Here is a 21,107-nt window from a genome sequence, read left to right as displayed (position 1 = left end):
GTGAACATACGAGAAACTGGTTGTATCAAAGAACAGGAAAAGTGATAAGAAAAGAATTTGTTTATGGCTACTTTTTTATACGATTTGAAGGTGATCGGTGGTTTATTAAAATGGAATCGTATAATCCTTATTAGAACTTATTGTGACCGACGTCAATACGAATTTATTGGCTTTGAGCGTTAGTTCAGTGACTTTGGACCGAGAAATTGAAATTTCATTAACGAAAGTATTAATGCGTAAAATATTTTACCATGTGATTTCCTAAATTATTTGTTACACTTGTACATACAGCACGTGTGCTATTATTAGTAGAAGGTTATCTCTAGATGTACATAAACATGATTATCAACAGGCTATGAGTACGTACATTTGTTATTGTTATCGAATTATTGAGACAGTGTGTCAATTTCTCGATGTTATTCAAACGTTTAACGATATTATACCATCCGTTATTCGAAGGAAGAAAAGATCAATTTGATCTTCGTTTGTGATAAAAATTGTCAGTGTTTTAAACAAGCAACTTCATTGTACAGAGATTGATTTCTTGATCGCGGATATCCATCTCTTACTGCTTATTCAAATTTAATTTAAATATTTCGTTAAACTGGTAAATGTCGAATCTAAGAAACCTGTGAAAATGAAAAGTGCAACCAGTAAAGAAAATGCAAATAATGTTCTTGCTATGGTGAATACAAACGCTTTTACGAGTACTGATCAAATTATTAGAGAAAGTGTCATTAGCCAATCCAGTGTTACGTGAATTCTTTTCATAAACTTTATTCGTACCATATGACATTTCGGTACGAGCATGATCTGGAACTGTCATAAATGATACAACACTTTTTAGTACAATATTATTTACCAATAAAGCTACCCTCATAAATCGTAGTCAAATCAATTTAAGAATTATGCGTTATTCGAGTAACAATAATCTTCGATGGTTACGACAAATTACGACAAAAACAAAGACCCTCGAGTATCAATGTTGATAGTATCCGTTCTTATTAGCTTTTTGCATGACACACTATATTATTTCACTATAACTTTCACAAGAATTTTATAATTATTGATTTAAATAAGTTTTCCTTATTCTTCGATTGGCACTTGTTCATTTGCAGAATTTCGATGTATGGGTATCGTTCATATAATTTCTTATTTATGCTTTTTTCTTTACTTTTACTTCTTATTAAATATTCATTCGTATTTTAAGTAATGTAATTCTCGTCTTTTGAGACCAATATTTGTACGGCATAGTTTGTATTGTTATTAGAATATAATTAAGAGAATATAATTCTCACTATACTTACCGACAATAACAATTACCTTGCTATACATATATTTACAAGCATCGCAGAAAATACAAAAAAAACCAGTTTATCATTTTCCAAAAGGACGTAATTGAAAACGAAATTACGAAATTGATATTACGAAAAAAGTAACTTCTCGTAACTTTTAACAACAAACAGAGAACGTTTAAGAGTGCAAATGAATGTTACAACTTGAATTAACGAAAAATAATAATCTTAGTGTCGAGCTTAAAAATTTACGACAATTCGTAAATATTAATTATTGTCTAGGTCGACTGTATAAACTGTTCTGTAAAATTCTCAGCGAGTGTTTTCCGGCTAGAAACCATGTTCGCGTGTAATTGAAGTTTAATATTACAATAGAATGTTATGAAAAAAATGTTCAATATTTTAATCAATTAAAATCGAACTAAAATCGATAGATTAAATTTGCTACGTAAATTATGAGCATAAGTTACACTCGATTGATATTTGATTTTTAAGTACAAATTACATTATACTTAGTTCACGTTAATCGTGAATCGTGTTCACGCGAAACACTTTCAATAGAATAAATTTGTCGAATGTTCGATATTTTTCGCACACTGCGTTGTTAGCTGCTACGTAATTTGCAGATTTAAAGTTTTATAGAAATAATATAAAAACAATAACCGATATTCAATTATTTTAAGAGTATAGATACAAAAGCTTCGGTTGTTCTTTCACCATAGAGTTCGATTTCGCGAAGAAGTTAGTAAATGCATATTGGTATTGCTAACGATTCAAGAAGGGAGGAATAATCGAGCGATTAGTTGACGGTCCGGCACATCCTAACGGTATAAACAAGTGGACAGATCAGCCGCGGAGAGTGCAAGTGCTTGTTCCTTTTTCTGACCGTACGAAAAGGTGTTACCGAGATTTCATACACAAATTAATTTTTAGCAATATTACCCGCTAAAAAGGCAATTATGAACGAGGAATTTAATTTTTTACCAGTTACACAATAACTTGCTTATAAACTGAAATGAAAAATGCCAATTAGGTAGAAATTGTGTGCAAATATATTGAAATTTAATACCATGCTGGATTAATTGTCTACATTGTAGGAAGGAACGAGCAAAATGTTCATCTACCTACAAATTTCGAGTAACAAATGGAAGGTAAGAAATTTTCTAGCCGTTATTATCCGGATGAATAATTATTCGAATAACGAATAAACGTTTACTCGACCGGCCGTGTTATTTGGACAAACTTATATCGAAATTAAAACTTATTCGCTGGTACAAGTAAAAAGAATTTTTAAAAGCCTACTCGAAGCCTTATCTCGATCCTTTCTATTCTTATTTAGCTTGTCTTCGACAGTAAGGTTGTTAATTATTAAACTCTAAACATATCGAGGGCGGTGTAAACACGATTAAGCAAGGAACAAAAGAAACTACAATTTTATGTTCAATTTAAATTCATGTACAATTCATATTTACACGATATCCGTTTCTTTCGGATAAATCCTGGTCTACTCTAGAAATGATAAAAATTATTTACACCGAGTTGTTCAGACTTATTTCTTACAGTCGTTTCGCAGTACGATTATTCAATCGAGATATCTTGTTTTTCATTTATATTACACAATGCAAGATTTTATCATCGTATCCTATATTTATCGTTCCTTATATTAAACAAGGGGGACAATTAACCACTACTGTCATACTTTTAAGATTGTTAGCTTCTTGTGTGTACTTTGCACATATTTCGAAGCTACACACATTCTTAGCTTTATCTTTTTCGTTTCTAATAATTTCTAGAATTGATCCTATTTAATCTTATTAAAACCGCTTTTAATGTATTTTAGATTTAATGTATTTTTTCGTTTGAACCAAACAAAATTTAAACATTGATTTCTAAATATCGATTTTATTAATTTGATAAGCGATATGTGCGTGTCGTATATTTTGACACGTAAAAAGTTACCCGTTACTCTCTTTCGTAATTCGAATAAAATTATGCCCGTCACTGATTGCAGCTTCGTTGTAAATATTCTCTAGTACACGTCGTCTTAGAACCTTTAAATCCTTTTCAATAGTGTACAAGGAAGGAATGTCTATCTCAAGGTGAACGTATAATTCTTGAGCCTTCCAAAGGAACGAGCACCGAAGCAATTCTATTTCTTTAAATGGACTGTAAATTCTTACACAGTCGAATGTAAGCTTGGGGCCTGTGAATGAGCTCTCGCTGATCTTTCTGACGAAGTTCCTCGGAAGAACGAGGCTTTATCTAACAGGTACGCGAACTCCTCTCATTCTTCGAATACAACGGGGATCGGCCTGGCTCGAAAGGAGAAGGTTGGGAAATTCTTGCGAACGTATAGAGAGAATGTACCGTAGGAAACTGTGCAAGCAGGTAGGTATGGGACATACGATACCTTTCGAGGACAGGCTTCCAGAAGCATGTACACGTTAAGGTTATCCTCGAAGTAGTGATGCATCTGGACAACATTCACGTGATTCAGCTCTTTGTGGATCATAATCTCACGTGCGATCTAGAAAGAATAAATCGATGTTATTCTCCCGAGCATTCAAGGCCACCTGAAAAACTTCACACGTTTTTTTTATTTTAATGTTAAATTCTGGACAAATTCGTCGTTCGGGTAACATTTCTGAGAACTCGATACCCTGACTTCTACTTTTGATTCTCTTCCTTAGTTACCAAGTGGTTTCAAATCAGAAACAGGTAAAATTTAATTCGAACGAGAAACGACGAATAAGACCAACTTATAACGATTCACTCGCGACGTTTTACATTTAATTTTATAACTTAAATTATAATTTGTTATCTAAACAAATTTTCACCTATATAACAACTCTGCCCATTTCTGTTTCAAATATAGATAACACTTCCGAGCAAAACGATAGCACATTAACGCGACTTTTCTTTTTTTTTTTTTCGAAAAAATAACTTTCATCTCATAAATATGCATTTACGAATGCAAAAATTATGAGACTCGAGATTGTTTATACATATTGCCTCTTCGTATGTATTATTGGTTAATTTTTACTGTTATTTATGTTACTTTTCTGAGATACAAAATAATCAAATGTAACCGTCCTCTTATCCGTGCCATCGTGCCTCTCCATTAGTTCTGATAACAAAAGTTTTACTATATATCAATGGACACTGAATTCTCTTACGGTAAATATACTGTAAATATTTCCGCATTCTTTTCTGTTTTATGTTACTTTCTAAAAAGTGAAAATTATAAATATGTATACGTATTATAACGTACTTATGTATGTTACATAAAAGTGTTATGAGGATTTAGAGAAAATTTTAAGATTACACAGTCTCGACGTAAATCATGGGTAGACACTTGAGAAATGTAATACAATTAATTCCAAAACAGTCTTGAAATAGAATTAAACGCCTGTACGGGTGTGCAATTTATGAAAAATGATTCCGTTTTCTTGATACAAACATGGAAAAGTTCTGAAAACGAACTTTCAAACAAAGAGATAAAAGAACTTTTGTTTCGTTAAATTTACAACCATAAGATATTGTGTCGTTTCTTTATATTTCGTAAATGTAACATTCTACATCAAGACGGTTCCTTCAATACTTAACAAACTACAAATTGTTGCTTTTATATGAGCACAATTCTTGTCAATTGCGACATTAGTGAAGAATTGAGTTGATAAAATAAATTCACCGTTAAAAACTAAATAAAACTAACATTCTGCAAAATTATAGTCACTATATACAAACCTTCTGCATATGAATCTTTTGCATTCGATTTTTTGGAATTATTTTGCAAGCGTATTGATTTCCATTACTGACATCAGTCATCAGATAAACCCTCGCGAAACCACCCTGAAAAGTAAAACAAAAGCATATTTGAGTAACAATTGACACGCTTAAGTTCATTTAAAGAAGTAGCAGAAAGATACTGTATAATTTGTTTCGGTCGAAATCTATACATGTGTTACAGCGCGTTAATATCGATCTGTCAATTATAATAAAATTTATAAAGATCTACCCGGCCGTTTGTCGTCCGATGGTACCTTAAAGTAATCATTACTCATTTTGGTTTATAATTATATCGTAATATATTATTGTTAAATCCATCTAAATAATGATTAATAAAAAACTTTATATCTCATGTGTCATTATTTAGCCTTAGGTATAATGTATGCAGCACACGACATTCACAGTACTGGTGCCACGTGCAGTATTTATAGTATTTAAATATAAAATATATAATAGAAACAAAAAGTTGATTAAAAAGAAGAATTTACAAACACTAAACCAATATTTACATAAATCTATGAATCAGTATAGAGTTGCTTCACAATATAGTACCAATTCAATTTACAATTTTCATTTGGACAATAAAATAAAAAACATTATTTCGGAGTTCTACACATGAAAACATTGATAACGATAGAGTCAATTACAACAATTTTGATTCAATATATCACAATCTGGGCAATATTTTATTTATTTTTAGGTAATTTAAAAGTCGTCGCTTATTCTCCACACATATATAAGAATCTATACAATCATAAGCAGGAAGGTTTCAAGAAGTGACTAGGTCACCGGCAGTTACATTTGTTGAACCCTATGAAAGAATTTGTAATAATAATATCTAAACGTAATAATAATAATAGTAGTAGTAATAGTAGTAGTAGTAGTAGTAGTAGTAGTAGTAGTAGTAGTAATAATAATAACAATCATAATCATAATAATAATAATAATAAAAATAACCACTTGTCGGGCTAACCCTCGACAAATGTCTACAAACTGGTTCCTAGAAACTACGGAAATGGCCCAGATGAGCGACGTAGCGGTCGAGGACATTGCGGAAACAATCAACTTGACTAATATAATAACGAATCAATAAACGAAAACAGACCAGCCAACAATGCTTTGTCGGAGAATCAACCATTAACCATCAAACAACTGTCCATTAAGTGGACAGACGAAATGAATCGTAACGTGATTGAATGCTATTTCAAGGTTACCCACCCAGAGACACTAAAAACAGGAAATAGGATCGAATGGCGCCAACTCTTCGTAAAAAAAAATACCCGAACCTATCGAACACAGTTACAGAACAAAGAATCATAGATCAAAAGAGATTTATCGTAAAAAGCAATAGGCTAATAGCACACGAAATCCAGAAACTAAAAGAGGAATCGTCCAACAAACAAATACCACCAGAGAGACACCCAACATCACATCGCAAAACCCGGAACAACGTATAATCAACCAGCCAATAACGCAGGAATACAATGCGGATTCAGAGCAAACAACACAAACAAATACAACGATAAACATCCTAACCCAACAGTATGAAACTGTAAAACATAATGGAAACAAATTTAACTTGCTGAACAGGAACCGATCCAACAAGGAGACTCTCTAAGTGCTCCATAGTTCTACATGTGTCTTAACTCACTCTCAAACGCTCTCAAATAATAAAATAAACCACCTCACGAACATGAACGATATAAAATTATACGGTCCAAATACAATACAAATGACAGGAATCCTCAAAAAGGTTGAAAATATAACAGCAGACATAGAAATGGAATTTAGTATGAACAAATGCAAAAAAACTACATATAAAAAAAGACTGTCGAATCGAAGGAAATAAATTAACAACACTTAATAACGAAATACTAAGAGACATGGAACAAAACGAAACATACAAATATCTAGGTTTCTAACAAAACACACGAATCAATCGTGCACAAATAAAGCAACAGCTGAAGAAACGGTATAGAGCAAGACTACAAAACACTTTTGAAAACAAAACTAAACTCAAGAAACCTATTTAAGTCATCATAAAATGGACCAAAACAAACCTTGAAAATATCAATACCGCTACAAGAACGCATTTAACAAAATATAGAAAGCTACACCCAAATGCAAACAAAGAAAAAATTACAATAGTTGGAAACCAAGAAAGAAGAGGCCTAATAGATCTACATGTACTACATGCAAAACAGATTAAAGCACTCAGAAAGTATTTTCACAATAAACAGACATCACTTCACCCAGCTATAATAATAACCGACCGACAATACACACGACCTAACAACACAAACACACGACAACGACGAATACGATGAAGTACAATTCTACCAATATAAAATAGATATATGGACATTTAACAAATTGCATAGAAGACACTGATACAATATAAACATAGAAAAAATAAGTAAAGAATACACGCATAAATGGTTAAAGAATGGACAACTGTTCCTCGAAATAGAAGGATTTATCATAGTATTCCAAGATCAAATTATTACAACTAGAAATAACCAAAAAGATACTTACAGATGCCACAATACAAAACGATAAATACAAAAAATGTAAGCAACAAAGGGAAACAAAAGATCATACAACACGAGGATGGAATATATTAGCAGGGACTAAGTATATAAATAGGCACAATATAGACGCCAAAGTAGTACACCAAGAAATAGCCCGAAAACATAATTTAATCAACTATAAAACACAAAGTGAGCCATATTACAAATACATATCGATAACTATACTAAAAGATGAGAAGTACAAATTATACTGGGACTTGATCATTCACCCAGGCAAAACAATAGCGAATAACCGACCTGATATCATATTCTCACACTAAACACAAAAAATATCCTACTTGATCGACATAGCTATATCAAAGGATACAAATATACAGAACGAAAATTAAGAAAGAATGGAAAAATATATGCCACTGGCAATAGAAATAGAAAGAATATGGAAACAAAAAAAAGTGTACATAGTTCCATTAATTATGTCCACAACAGGAATTACACCATACACATTCATTACAAATTTCAAACATCTACATATTAAAACAGCAATACATTAAATCATACAGAAAGTCATAATACTGAAAAGATTCAATATAGTAAGAACCTTCCTAAATAACAGAACCATTCGATAGAAAGGGAAAAGAGCTACTTGATACAGGTCCACATTTAACCCTGAAGCCAATAATAATAATAATAATAATAATAATAATAACATAATTACTTGTAGTTAAATGATAAAAATTGTTTTTTTCTTCACATGTACTCAAATACTCTTCCTTCTATTAAATTAACTCGTAGTTCCCTACAGAAGAACTTTTTGACATTTACAGGTAGCAAAGCTATAAATTACAGTTGCAAAGTCGATCTCTGCCAAAATATTATATTTAATATTAATCAAACTGAAATAATTTAAGCGTGGTTGTGCCATTTGATTTCTCAATTCGTCTTTTATAAGTGACGTATCTTTTATAATTAAAACACATAGAAGAAAGTTACTTCTGTTTTAATTATCAGTATCATTATACTAATCTCATTTGTGACCCCATTAAAGCTCGAAGCCCTCAACGAATACCGGGTTCGTCCATGCGTTAAAATGTTCCTGCGCACATGTAGATAAATAGCGAAAGATATGTGATATTACGTGAATACGTGATTAGGGTGTGGACGGAACCAAAAAATGCTTAAATTCAATGAATAATTTCATCTGTATATTTATTTAAAATAAGAACTTCTCAAATTTAATCGTCTGTTTAAAATATTCTTCTTGAAGATGCGGTAAGAGAGAAAGAGAGAGAACGAATTTTTGTATAATTTTTCCGTTAAAAATAGAATCGATAAATCTAACAAATGTTATTTATTACGTATACATATATAAAACGTGGTTTCAAGTAGCGATTTCCTTTTTTCGAAGGAAAATGGATTGTTTGTCGAAGATTGTTAAATATTTTAAAAAACGCGATATTTTTATGATAGAAAAATGAAAGCAGCATTTTCTTTTAATCTTCTGAAATAAATAGTTAATAATTTAAAACACGACAAATGAAGAAGAGGGAAATAAAGGATGGGAAAAACTATGTTAAAACGAGGAATCTGAAACTAGATTTTACAATCTCTCCCGCAGCGTCCATTTGTCAGAGTGAAAGGTTTCTTCCTTCAGGAACGCTTGCTTTCATTCTTCAAGAACATCTTTGAACGATCGTTTATTGCTTTGCCACGGTACGTTTCATAGACACGAGAGTAAAAACTGTTTTCACGACATTGCATTCTTTCGTAGCGATTTGCAAATCGTACATCTTCCTCGCGGAACCCTTTTACTTAAACAAATCGCATCGTCTGATTCTTTGCATCGACTACCTTTTATTTTATCCTTAGAGTTTTAAAAGAATTTGTAAATTTCTATTCATTAAACGAGCAAAATTGTTTTCAAAAAGTATCATATGTCGAGTGGGAAAGAATACCGCGTCATTGGCGTAGCTTTCTGATTAAATGTTAGCTATTAAGAAACAAAATAATCTCATTCCTGTTTAAATACTATCACTGATTCGATAAGTTTCTCGTAATGAAAAAATGAGTTTAATTTTATATTTGCAATAATCATTAATATTTGGAAAATTACTTACAACTAAAAGAACTAATTTGTATTTATTAAAATTAATATAACTCAGCTTATACTCATTCGTATCTAGATAAATTTTGTGCAACTACAATTTACACAAAAGCAAGTCATACTAAAATTAAAATAAGCATAACCTTTACACTTTCATGTATTACAAATTCGCCGAGGAGCTACTGGCGTCTGAAATAATTGAATCGTGGGAATTCGATGCAGGTGACTCTGCAGTTTCAGTATCGTTTCCTTGATTCAGTGTCAAATTTATTGTAAAACAAGTTTCAATAATGCGGCTATTTGGATTCAGCTGACGACGAGTAACGATTCGAAGTTGCATTTTTTAAGAAACAGTTCTCCGGACAATTTGTAATGTAAGAAAACATGAAAGTTATACTTGTTTCAATATTAACGTGACTTGTTTTCGTGTAAATTGTAATTACATAGAATTTATCTTGATAGAAATGAGTATAAGCGAATTTATATTATTTTTAATAAATACAAATTAGATTTCTTTCGCTGTAAATAATTTTCCAAATATTAATGATTATTAGGATATTAACCTATCGAATCAGCGGTAGTACCTAAATCGTGAGCAAATTTTTCTGTTTATGAATAGTTGACTATGCCTTCTTTTCGCAGTCGAATGGTATACATATCATATTTTGTAATCAATACATCAGTAAATGCTGAATACATTAGTGTTTCATATTCAAAAACCAAGTAAATAAAAACTATTTCATTAGACTTCAATATTCGATCAATTTTTATACGTATAATAATGGATAATAAATAACGTTTTAATCGTGAACTTTATTACTTTTGTACAAACTATTTGTTTCTTATATATTTATCTATGCGTTAATCCATGAAAGAGGAATATTACTTAAATGCACTGATATTTGATCAACGAGGCGTATCTGAAACGATGATGTATTTATCATTCATTGGTAAATCCTTTATTATTCGTATATCAATTACAAAATATCTAGTGTATGTACTCGGTATGCGACGATGTATCGAATATAAGTTACAAAAGTATTCAATACATGACATTAGATTGAGAAATTACCATGATACATTAAGATATTCGTTATATAGTACACGTACTAGGTTGTTCAATAAGTTTTGTCGTTTTTTCCATTGTAAAAAAATACTATGACACATCAACTTTGAACAACTGTAAATATACGAACGAGTCGACAGATCTGTATGAAAAATATATTCTATGTTTAGAAAAATAAAACGATAAATCTAATAGCTCTTATTGAACGACAAAACTTACCGAGCAAGCTATTATATGTAATGTACGAGTTTAAACTCAGCAATAATACTGTTATTCCTACGCAAAGCATAAAAAAAAGCCCAAAAAAGAAAGACACGTAACAAATGAACGTATAACACAAGTTCGTTTGAAAAAACTTTTTTCTGTTTCTTTCTTTCTTTCTTTTTTTTTTTTAAATACGACCAAATGATTTAACAAGTTTGTTGAAATCCCAACTTGAGATAAATCCAACCCACTCGTCAGAGACATCGTACATTCGATGTATCGAAAACAATTGTTTTATTAACGGGGAGTATATTCATTTAATATATTTCCTAATGAAGGAACTTCGATAGAAGTAGATTTTGTCAGCTTCTTTCCAGATATTAACAAATTTGTTACAACCGGCTTAAAACTAGAATAAAACGATTATAATGAAATCTGTGTGCATTCTTTGAAGAAACCTACAAAAATCAATTTTGTCTATTCTTGATTCAATTTCAAACTGTACAGATAGTTATAAAATGTTATTCTGCGTGATCGATAAGAATGCAAATTGTTGATGAATAAAATTAGAAAGAACGAAGAATACACGACACGTTGATCACGCTAATTCTCATTAGGCATGAGATTAAAAATCTCATTAGGCACAAGTAACGAATGGAGGAAGACAGAGAGAAGTAGTAAAGAAGGTCGTCGCGCGATAAATACGCATGACACCTTGGTGTTTATTCGGTCAAAAAGGGTGCGTGCATCTGGCGGGCTGATGGCCAGAATAACTCGTTCGAAAATATCCCACGACATTACGAAAACTTCGCTTGTCGCGGCTGTGTCGTCACACGATCAAAGATACAGGGTTATCCATTTACTAGGAGACTACGGAATTAACGACTAAATGAATAGTTTAACGGTGACACACCTGTCTAACTGCCAGCACATTTTGTCGTAAGTTGAAACATTTATCGTTTAATTGTACACAATGCATACCTTGAACCTCGTATAAATGAAACCTATGTTTCCATATTCTTTCTCTCGTTTCCCAAACTTTCAGTTAAAATTCAACAAATTCTGACAACACTAAAAACAACAGTGTGTATTTAAAATTACTCGAACAGGTGAGTAGTGCAAATTGATGTCCGATAAAAAGTGTTGCATCAATTACGTGTACAAGTTTTTATATAAAAATTGAAGTTGCGGGTAGCTAATCTGCAGCAGATTATTCATTGAACTATAATTATTTTTGTTTCAAGTGTTTCTTTCCTAAATGACAACGAAACGAAGTTAAGTTGTTCGAATAGATTTCAAAAATTTCCTTAAGAATTTAGTTACTTCAAAAAAACTCTGATACATTGACACAGTTACATATTCTGTGCAATTGGCTCTACACCATTATTAATTTTAACGTATTGCAGTTTATTTATTAGTATTTATTATAAATTATTGCACAATTAATTCGAATTACAACATTCGTATTATACCGTGAAACAATATTCATTCCTTCCATGATGGATGTGAAATTAAATGATAATGCTTAAAATTAAAATTTGATTCTGATGACGTAAAAAGTGTCTTCGAGATTCTTCACTTCGGTGATTTATTGTGCAATCGCTTAATGCAAAATTTAAGAATCTTTGTACAATATTTAGCTACTGGTACATATTTATGTGAAAATTTTATAAACGTTTAAAATGGATTTTTTCATTTTAATCTCTATGTATAGGAAATCATTCGAATCTCTTCGTCGTTTGAACTCCATCTAGGTAAATAATTAAAATTCGCGATAAAAATCAACGACGAAAAGTTTCGATTCTTTATACACAGAATTTGTTTTGTATATGTCGTGTATTATTTCTCGAGAATATAGTATGGGTGCAGGAAAATAACATGGCAACAAAGAGGGAGAAAGAAATGTGGGAATCACCAGAACGGGAAATTCCTGTAGTGTCTAGCCGTGGTCGTCACGCGATCTAAATTACTCGAAGCGTAGCCGCTGACGAATTTACGTACATATGTATGTTGGTCCTTGCTCACGGCCAGAAAATGAATCGTTTCGACGATGTCAATTTTTTATCCAACGACGTCAGAGCGCGACGCAAGCTTGGCGATGCGGAAAGAATTTTGAAAGCTTCGGAAACATTTCTGTCCTCGTACTTGTACACGTACAGTTGCAGCTACACGTTTGTGTAAACCTTGCAACGAATTGACAGATTCATTTTATCTTTACGTACTGTCTAAGTGAAAAAGCCATATAGTTTCCATTTATCCATCAGAACTATAATATTTTTCACACTTTCTATTTTGAGTATTAATAATACTCAACTATTAATTTTGAGTCTATAATAATACCGAATAGGTACATAATTAAAGTTGTCGAAATCAGACCACTTAAAATATTTTTCAAGTATATCGTATGTGGAAAAATAAATATTTTTACGGAATAGTAAGAAGGAAAATGGTATATTGTACATTACGTAAATATATAATGTATCTTTGAGTAATATTCAATATTTTGTCAAACATTGCACAATATTGGTAGAAATTATAAATTAAAAACATATAATTGGTTTAACCAAAGTATCGACGAAAAATTGCAAATATAAAATAAATCAAATAAATACAGTATTTAGCATTTCCTTTTTGTTCTACTATATATTCCTCCAGTTGCAATTTATACGAGTTATTTGACATGTACAAACACTCGTTTGGATCTTATTAGGAGAAAAAGTAATATTTTAGTTAATCAGTGCATAACAAAATAAATTGTATTGTAATTTTTCGCTGCATGGAGACGAAATTTATGAAGAATTCGTTTTTCCGGTCCAAATGCAGATAATACAATAGATTGCAGTCGTTAAGTTATTTATTTTAAATAACTGAAACGACGTAGCCCTACTTTAATTCTGAACTGGAATTTTAAAACGATAACAACATCTAGCAGCTGAACAAATGAACGTACTAAAGAGACAATATAATGTTTAAATAATAAATCGTTAACTTCGTAATCATTATCTTCCAACTGCGAATAATAACTGCCGGAATGAATTGAGTTGATTCATAATATAAATACTTACAATCACTATCAAACGAGACAAATTTTCCCTAAATCTCGAATTACAAAAGTGGTTCAACGTAGACAACTCTCTTCGATTCAATTTATTTTATTCATTTCGTTTATTTTATAAATTTTTCTTCATTATACCGTATCACTACAATTGGATCGAAAACGGAACATTGTAACAATTACTGCGTTACATTAATAGGTATTTTGTTCGTTTAAAAGTGTCCTAAGTAAACGTACAGTGTGTTTAGAATGTGTTTCTCTTGTTTTGGAATAAAGAAGTGACACATTTTTCATAGTATTTAAATGTACATACATAGATAAAATTATAGAACACTCTAAGTAATTATTCATTCGAACATGATTAACGAAAGTGAGTTCAGCATTATTGCCGAATTTTTTACCATCGAATAGAGAACAATGTAACGACATATCCCCCCCTCCCTCTAAATAGAACAGTTTATTAGAATAAGTAATAGTTCTATACATACAATAGAATCTCGATGTTTACATAAAAACCTCGTTCTTTGCACTGTATAAATAGATGAAAGGGGTTTGTCACTGAGCAATAATTGAAGTTGAAGATGAAATATATCTTCCTCGATAAAAGTTACAAACTTGAATACACTCGAAGACTTTTATCGAGTATAGTAAAAAATCTTATTTCACGAATCGACTTTTTACCTCAATTGGGGTTAAGCATCGCATGTACCATCCAACAAAAAGAGTAAACATTAAGAATAAACGGGAATAATTCGGTGGTCAACAACCGAGATGCAAATGTTTATATTTTTTATTACATCATCGTAAGAATATTATCAATAAATTGAAATACTTTTCCCGATAAAAGTATTAGTTCAAATAAAACATTAAGCCAGTGTCAGACGAACGTTGAAATGACGGATGTTTTTCTTTATTTTTTTTCCAGCTAAGAAGAGAAAAAGAAACAGAGAATGATCCGATTATTCTAATTATGCGTTTAACAAAATGCTTCTGAATTTCGCAAATACGTGCGCCTTCGACTAAAGTTGGAGCTGTGCTCGTTTTCATTGAGAAAAAATATAAAAATATTTTAATTCGCCTTCGTGATTCTATACTCATTGTTTTGAAATTTCGTCCACCAATTTTACTCGTTGTCACTCCATTTTGTTTACTCTCGGTGTACCTTACTCACTTTTCTCGCCGCATTGATCATGCTAGGATTCAATTGGAGATAAAAGTCGCTACTTACCCCGCTTTCAGGTGAATTAGCGATGTCGACCTGAAAGCGGGTATAGTGGTTCTGGCGACATGCACAAGTAGCAATTCTGTGACTACAGTTCGTGTTGAAACGAACTAGTAAAGATTTTCACATTGAATTGAACGAGGCATAGATGTTGCGAAAGTAACGAGAAAGTAAGAAAATAAAAATAAAAAAATAATTTTTTATTCAACCAGAATATCAACTCGTTCGAATTTCGAACAAAAATCAATCACTGTACTTTTATACGTTTCCTTCAAAACAGAAGTTTGTTAAAAATTGATCTCCAGTATTTTACTTGTATTACTCGTATTACATGTATATGTTAGTTAAATAGTTTCATTGCCTCTTTCCCTAGAATTTACATATATAGAAAGGTTACAATGAATTTTCTTGAAGTCAAATGAAAGAATTCTTTAACACCAGAGTGATCATGTTACTCCTTTTTTCAGACCATGTCATTACGCTAAACGTGGTGACTGTTTCAAAAATAATTCGCCATAAATACTGGGCCACCCAAATGGTTTAAAGCAGTTATGGTTGGTAACTACGGTGCGTGTATTTTTAGACATCCCTGCAGTTTCCTAAACACACTCTCTACGCGTGTTTTTGCTGTACACAAAGATACGTATTAAATGGGCTAGCGATCAATGTGTAACGTTTCAGTTTAGCGAAGTGGACCAACACGGATTTTAAAATGAATTAGTGCACGATTTTGACAATACGTGTAACAGCTACGAGAGAACTGATGGTATGTTTGTATTGGAAAATATATGCAGTGATTGGACCTCGTTAAGAAATTATCGGCAAACCCATCCTAACTCATGAACTTCGATAAAATGTATCGTTACTTATTCTTAAATAAACTGGTTTTTATATACCGTGATTAGGATATTGATTAAAAATTGAATTACAAAAGTCTTGACATCATTCAATTAATATAGACCAATCTTGCGCGGTAACGATCCGTAAGATACTAAAAGCTAAATAAGTTTCGCATTAATATTCTACCATATGTATAATTTATTTATATAATTTATACCAACATTTAAAAAAGAAAAAAAAAGTGACATAGATAATATCTCGTAACGATTGTACATGAATAAACAAACGAACCTTACCGTTATTTAGGTCTGTTACCGTTATTCGGTCAATAGCAATTAATATTTACCTAAACGTATAATATTATTTGAATACATAGTTAATTTAACTTGAGCTTCTTATATATTTCCGTTATTATTGCTTTCGATGACACGGAGAAATGTCAGACGAGGAAAATGTTTGGCTCGAAGGGGCAAGTGTTATGGTTGGCAATAACATTTTCCCAAGGTTACCGTTTCCGAATATTATACTATATTATACATAACAACGTAAACTACAAACGATCACGTGTTCGGAAAATTCAGAAATAAATGATTATTTAAAACTCGAAGTACATTTTTACACACCTTGATATTAAACATTTCTGAATGTATAATGTAACGACTAAGTGAACAATTGGAATAAGTAGTATCAATTTAATATACTGGATAAGAAACAGTTAATTAGATACGTTTTTCTTCGAACGATTCGCACAAACCAAAGAAGAATTCTATTCGCGTGCTTCTTAAGAAATTAATGGAATCCATAGCGTTACAATTACAGTACAATTTATACTTAAAGAGAAATCACTTCTGAATCGTAGCTTTGGCCAGAAAATTAAACGAAATTTGTTTCAGCATTGAATAAGTTAATTTTGCCATTAGTAATTTTACATAAAAACGAAATAAAAAATAACTCTTCTGTTCTCCTAGCCCTATTTATAGTTAACGCAATAAATATCTTAATAAAACCATTTTTCACCGACTATAGTATATTGGAAAAATTTATACAGTGTCCTAGTTAAGGTGACAAGAACATGTCAATGCATGGGTATTTTTAAAGTCATTTCGAGGTCACTTCGCTTTTGCTCGTAAAGTTTTGATTTTTCTCTTCATCTAATGTTCATATTTCGCATTTTTTTTTTCTTTTCATTCTGTGGAAACCTATTTACTTATACGTAAACGCATTTACCAATAGCTTGTATGCGATCGGAGAGCTGCATATGAAAACGGAAGTAATCTAGAAGATATTGCATCGTTAGCTATATTTACGCAGTAATTACTTTACTGTAAATTAAATATGAAATAATTAACGGCTGCAGAAAATATTGGAATAATTTTTATTTGCGGCGCATCAAAACGTAATATTGACGAGGGTGTTAATTTGTATGCTTCACGCTATCTTGGATAAAAATGTCCATCACGTTATGTACAAATAGAAAAATGCAGACGAGAAAAAGTAGCCACGGTCGGAAATAATGAAGTTCGTGTTGTAACTGCAGTTGCTCACTGCCGTATATCCAAGTGCGAGTATTCGTTCAATTTCTCGCGATTCTAAAGTATCTTGAACGGGTATTGAGAAAATTTTAAAACGTGATAAATTCCACCATACAAGTGCCCTTACATCAAGAACTTCACGAAAATGGTTTTCAAAGTCGAGTGACATTTTGTGAGTGGGCTCAAGATCAAATACAAATCAATGAGAACTTTTTGCTCCAATTTTCTAACCGGCGAAGTCACTTGATCTAACATCGCTGGATTCTTGTGTGGTTAATATGAAAGTGCGAATCACAATTGGCCATCGAAGTATCAGGAGAGAAACTTTATTTTATAGTCATTTGTCTGAATATCTTCAAAAATAGAGGTTTTACAAACAAAAGTTATGAATATTCTTACGTAGAATAGGATTCCGAAATAAAAACTATAAGTTTACAAATAATTAAAAAAACAAATTAACTTTGAAATGATCTTGAAAACGCCAACGGTTAATGTTAAATTAACAGTACCGATTGAATTCTCTATCGAAATCATGAAAGGCATGCTCTACCTTTTTTTTTCTTAATTAGTTACTTACGAGTGTATTTCGTTATGTCAATTTAAATGAGACACTATATTTTTGTACCTCTATAACAATAGTATGTTTCGTTTAAAATTCTTGGATAGAAAAAGCAGATGTGAAAATAACAAATGTAAATTTAGATATGTATAAAATTATTAATTCAAACGCGTGGATCAAATTAAAAATTCTAGTCCTAACGGTTCGCACATTTTAATAATAACGAATATGTACGTAATATAAATAAAAATTGATTGCTTCATCTTTAAATGGTATTTGTAATAATTTGAATAACAACATTTGCAAATTGAAGCTTTATACAATACACAGTTATTAAGATAGTGCTACGAAATACTGAATAACATATGTACAGCTGTTTCTATGCGGCTGTTCTATATTTATTATCTCACTTTGTGAATGGAACTGGTAACGCGATTAATGAAACACGGACATTTATATGTACTTATCAAATAAAATATGTGTATCTAATTAGCATGTTATTCTCATATCTTTATTGTGTTGTGTAGTAGTGTTTTATTTTAAAAAATATTATGAAAATGTAAAGAAAAATTATTTTAAACGCATCAACTTCTAAACATTAATGCGTAATTTTTATTCAGTATTGAAAGAGTTTTAGAAAATTTTAAATTTTCAGTGACATTCAAATATTTTGTGCAAAGTTAATTTAAATGTATATAGATTAACAATTAACTAGATTATAAACAATTAACTAGTAATTGTTTTTAAATTACTGTAATAATTTTTTCTGGCAATGTCTTAAAGTTTTCACGTAAGGAAAACAATTGCAAGTCCTTCATCTTTTACAGAAATCGTTAACTTCTATTTATACCGATACAGTTTTATGATTGCAAATGTAAGCGTAATTAAAAATTACTTGAACAAATATTATGAATTCAAACTTCAAGTTCAGAAATCATTAATTACTGCGAGAGTATCAGTGCCTTTTATTTTGAGATAAGTCCACAGAAGACATTTCCATGTGTAGACACATCTAAATATATCTATCAATTTGACAAACTGCCAGAGTAGTTTCTATTTTACCGCTAAATAAGTACTTCGATCGTATCTTGGTTAGCTTGATTCATGGGAAGTGATCTAATTTTGTGTCTTCTTCGTCTTTTTCTTAACTTGACCCCATTTTCACCTTGTCTTTTTTCTTCTCAGATTTTCATCGTTCATAATCTATAAGTATGTTTAACACTCTATTTCTTTTCATTTATCAATCACTACATAAAGTATCGGAGAAACTTTTCCAACATCTTACCACTTTCTAAGCTCGTTTACAGTCACTTATACAACAGTAAAATTCCAAAAGTGGAAAGAATAACTTAATTGTTACATTTAAAGTTACAGGTTTGCGTAACGAGCATTTACTTAAAATTATTCGAGTAATTGATAAGCAGTATAAAAAACATTATTCTCAAAAAATTGAGAATTTTAAGATTAATTACACTTAACTTAAAACAATTAGAAGGCTACGTTCCTGGGTAATAGAAAAGAATGAAGGACGTACTTTTTATCTAATACAGTGATATTTTTACCGAATGTTTAATTTATACTGTGCGATAAAATTATTTAATTTAACCTCATTTTCTTTTTCTTGCATAATTTAAACGTTGTTAGGTTCCTTAGACTCGTGACTCTCGATCAACTATTTCTCCGTATACTGAACAACAAAAGCATTTTGACAATTGAATGTATTCACATTTGTAGTTTTATCATTTAAAGATCCATACACGATAGAAATTTGTTTTTAACCTTTGCCACGAGCCATTTCGTATATTTGACAAAATCAAATAATTTACTTTACTAATTTACAAACAGTACATACATTATAATAAACATTGAACAATATTATATTCAACAATCATTAAACTTTGTTTAATACGCAAAATAGGGACAATATACGATTTAGAGACCAAAAAATACAGAAATAAAATAATATAATAATTTTCGTAATTCCAAAAGTGCGATCTACTCTATTAAAAACTGGTTAATCGATAAATATATTGTTTTGAAATGCCAAGCATTGTACATTCCTAAGTTCCTGGCACTTGAAAAAGGCAGTACTATTGATATCATTTGGATACCATCCCATGTCGGCATTAAAACAAGTGAAATAGCACAGTGAAAAGCAACCTTTTTTCCTAGCTGACCAAAAATGAAAACCCAATACAAATTTCATTATCTGAAAATTGGAAAATGTGCCACATTATTGAAGTTGACGATTCCAAATTTTCAAACACTTGTATTTTGTTGAATATGCTCTTTATAAATTTTCTCAGTCACCAGGGGGACAAAACATGCTAAGTCACGTTAGTTGATTTTAGTTGATCGTAATAATATAGTAAATCGCCGCACCGCAAGTAACGAATTAGGGAGTCGCGAATTGTTCATCACTGATCTAGCAGACAAAATGACGAAAGAACGGACAATTTTGTAATGACAAATTACGAATGCCAAACAACTTCCATATATGTAAGTCTGATAATATAAAGTTACAATTTTAAGGAATGAGATGAGCACGTTATCTCTTAAATAATAATACTCCGATACGTGAAATATACACACCAAATTACTGTAAAATAATTTATCCTTGGTTGCAATAAATTTTCTACGCATAAATTGAGCTTTTAATATTTCTTTTATCTCTATAAAAGTAAATTTAAAGTATCCGAAAGTACTTCGGCTTTTAAAATTTTTAAAGGAATTTAAACTTCTCCAAACGATCTATGGCGTAATCAATAGTTCCAACTGAATCGCAAATTACCAATTTTAATGGTCGATGTAACATAAACAACTAATTAGAAAAATATTTATTTCACAATGATATACATATGTATGTATATTGCACGAGATGTCTGACATCAGTTTGTTAATATACAAACAAAT

At 31.0% G+C, this 21,107-nt stretch overlaps 1 protein-coding gene across 2 annotated transcripts in view; it reads right to left on the bottom strand.

Annotated features, from left to right (window-relative positions):
• LOC143148976 (serine/threonine-protein kinase PLK1) overlaps nucleotides 1–21,107 on the bottom strand; it is a 70,880-nt gene that overhangs the window by 16,312 nt on the left and 33,461 nt on the right. For both annotated transcript variants that reach the window (XM_076315850.1, XM_076315851.1), the window contains exons 2-3: nucleotides 5,043–5,147; nucleotides 3,706–3,822 (exon numbers count right to left, since the gene is read on the bottom strand). In XM_076315850.1, coding sequence (XP_076171965.1) covers nucleotides 3,706–3,822; nucleotides 5,043–5,147 — 222 coding nt within the window. The remainder of the gene's footprint in view (nucleotides 1–3,705; nucleotides 3,823–5,042; nucleotides 5,148–21,107) is intronic.

The sequence above is a fragment of the Ptiloglossa arizonensis genome, chromosome 7 (genome assembly GCF_051014685.1).
Source record: "Ptiloglossa arizonensis isolate GNS036 chromosome 7, iyPtiAriz1_principal, whole genome shotgun sequence".
In the NCBI taxonomy this organism is placed as follows: Eukaryota; Metazoa; Arthropoda; class Insecta; order Hymenoptera; family Colletidae; genus Ptiloglossa; species Ptiloglossa arizonensis.
This window is presented reverse-complemented; position numbering and strand designations above follow the sequence as displayed.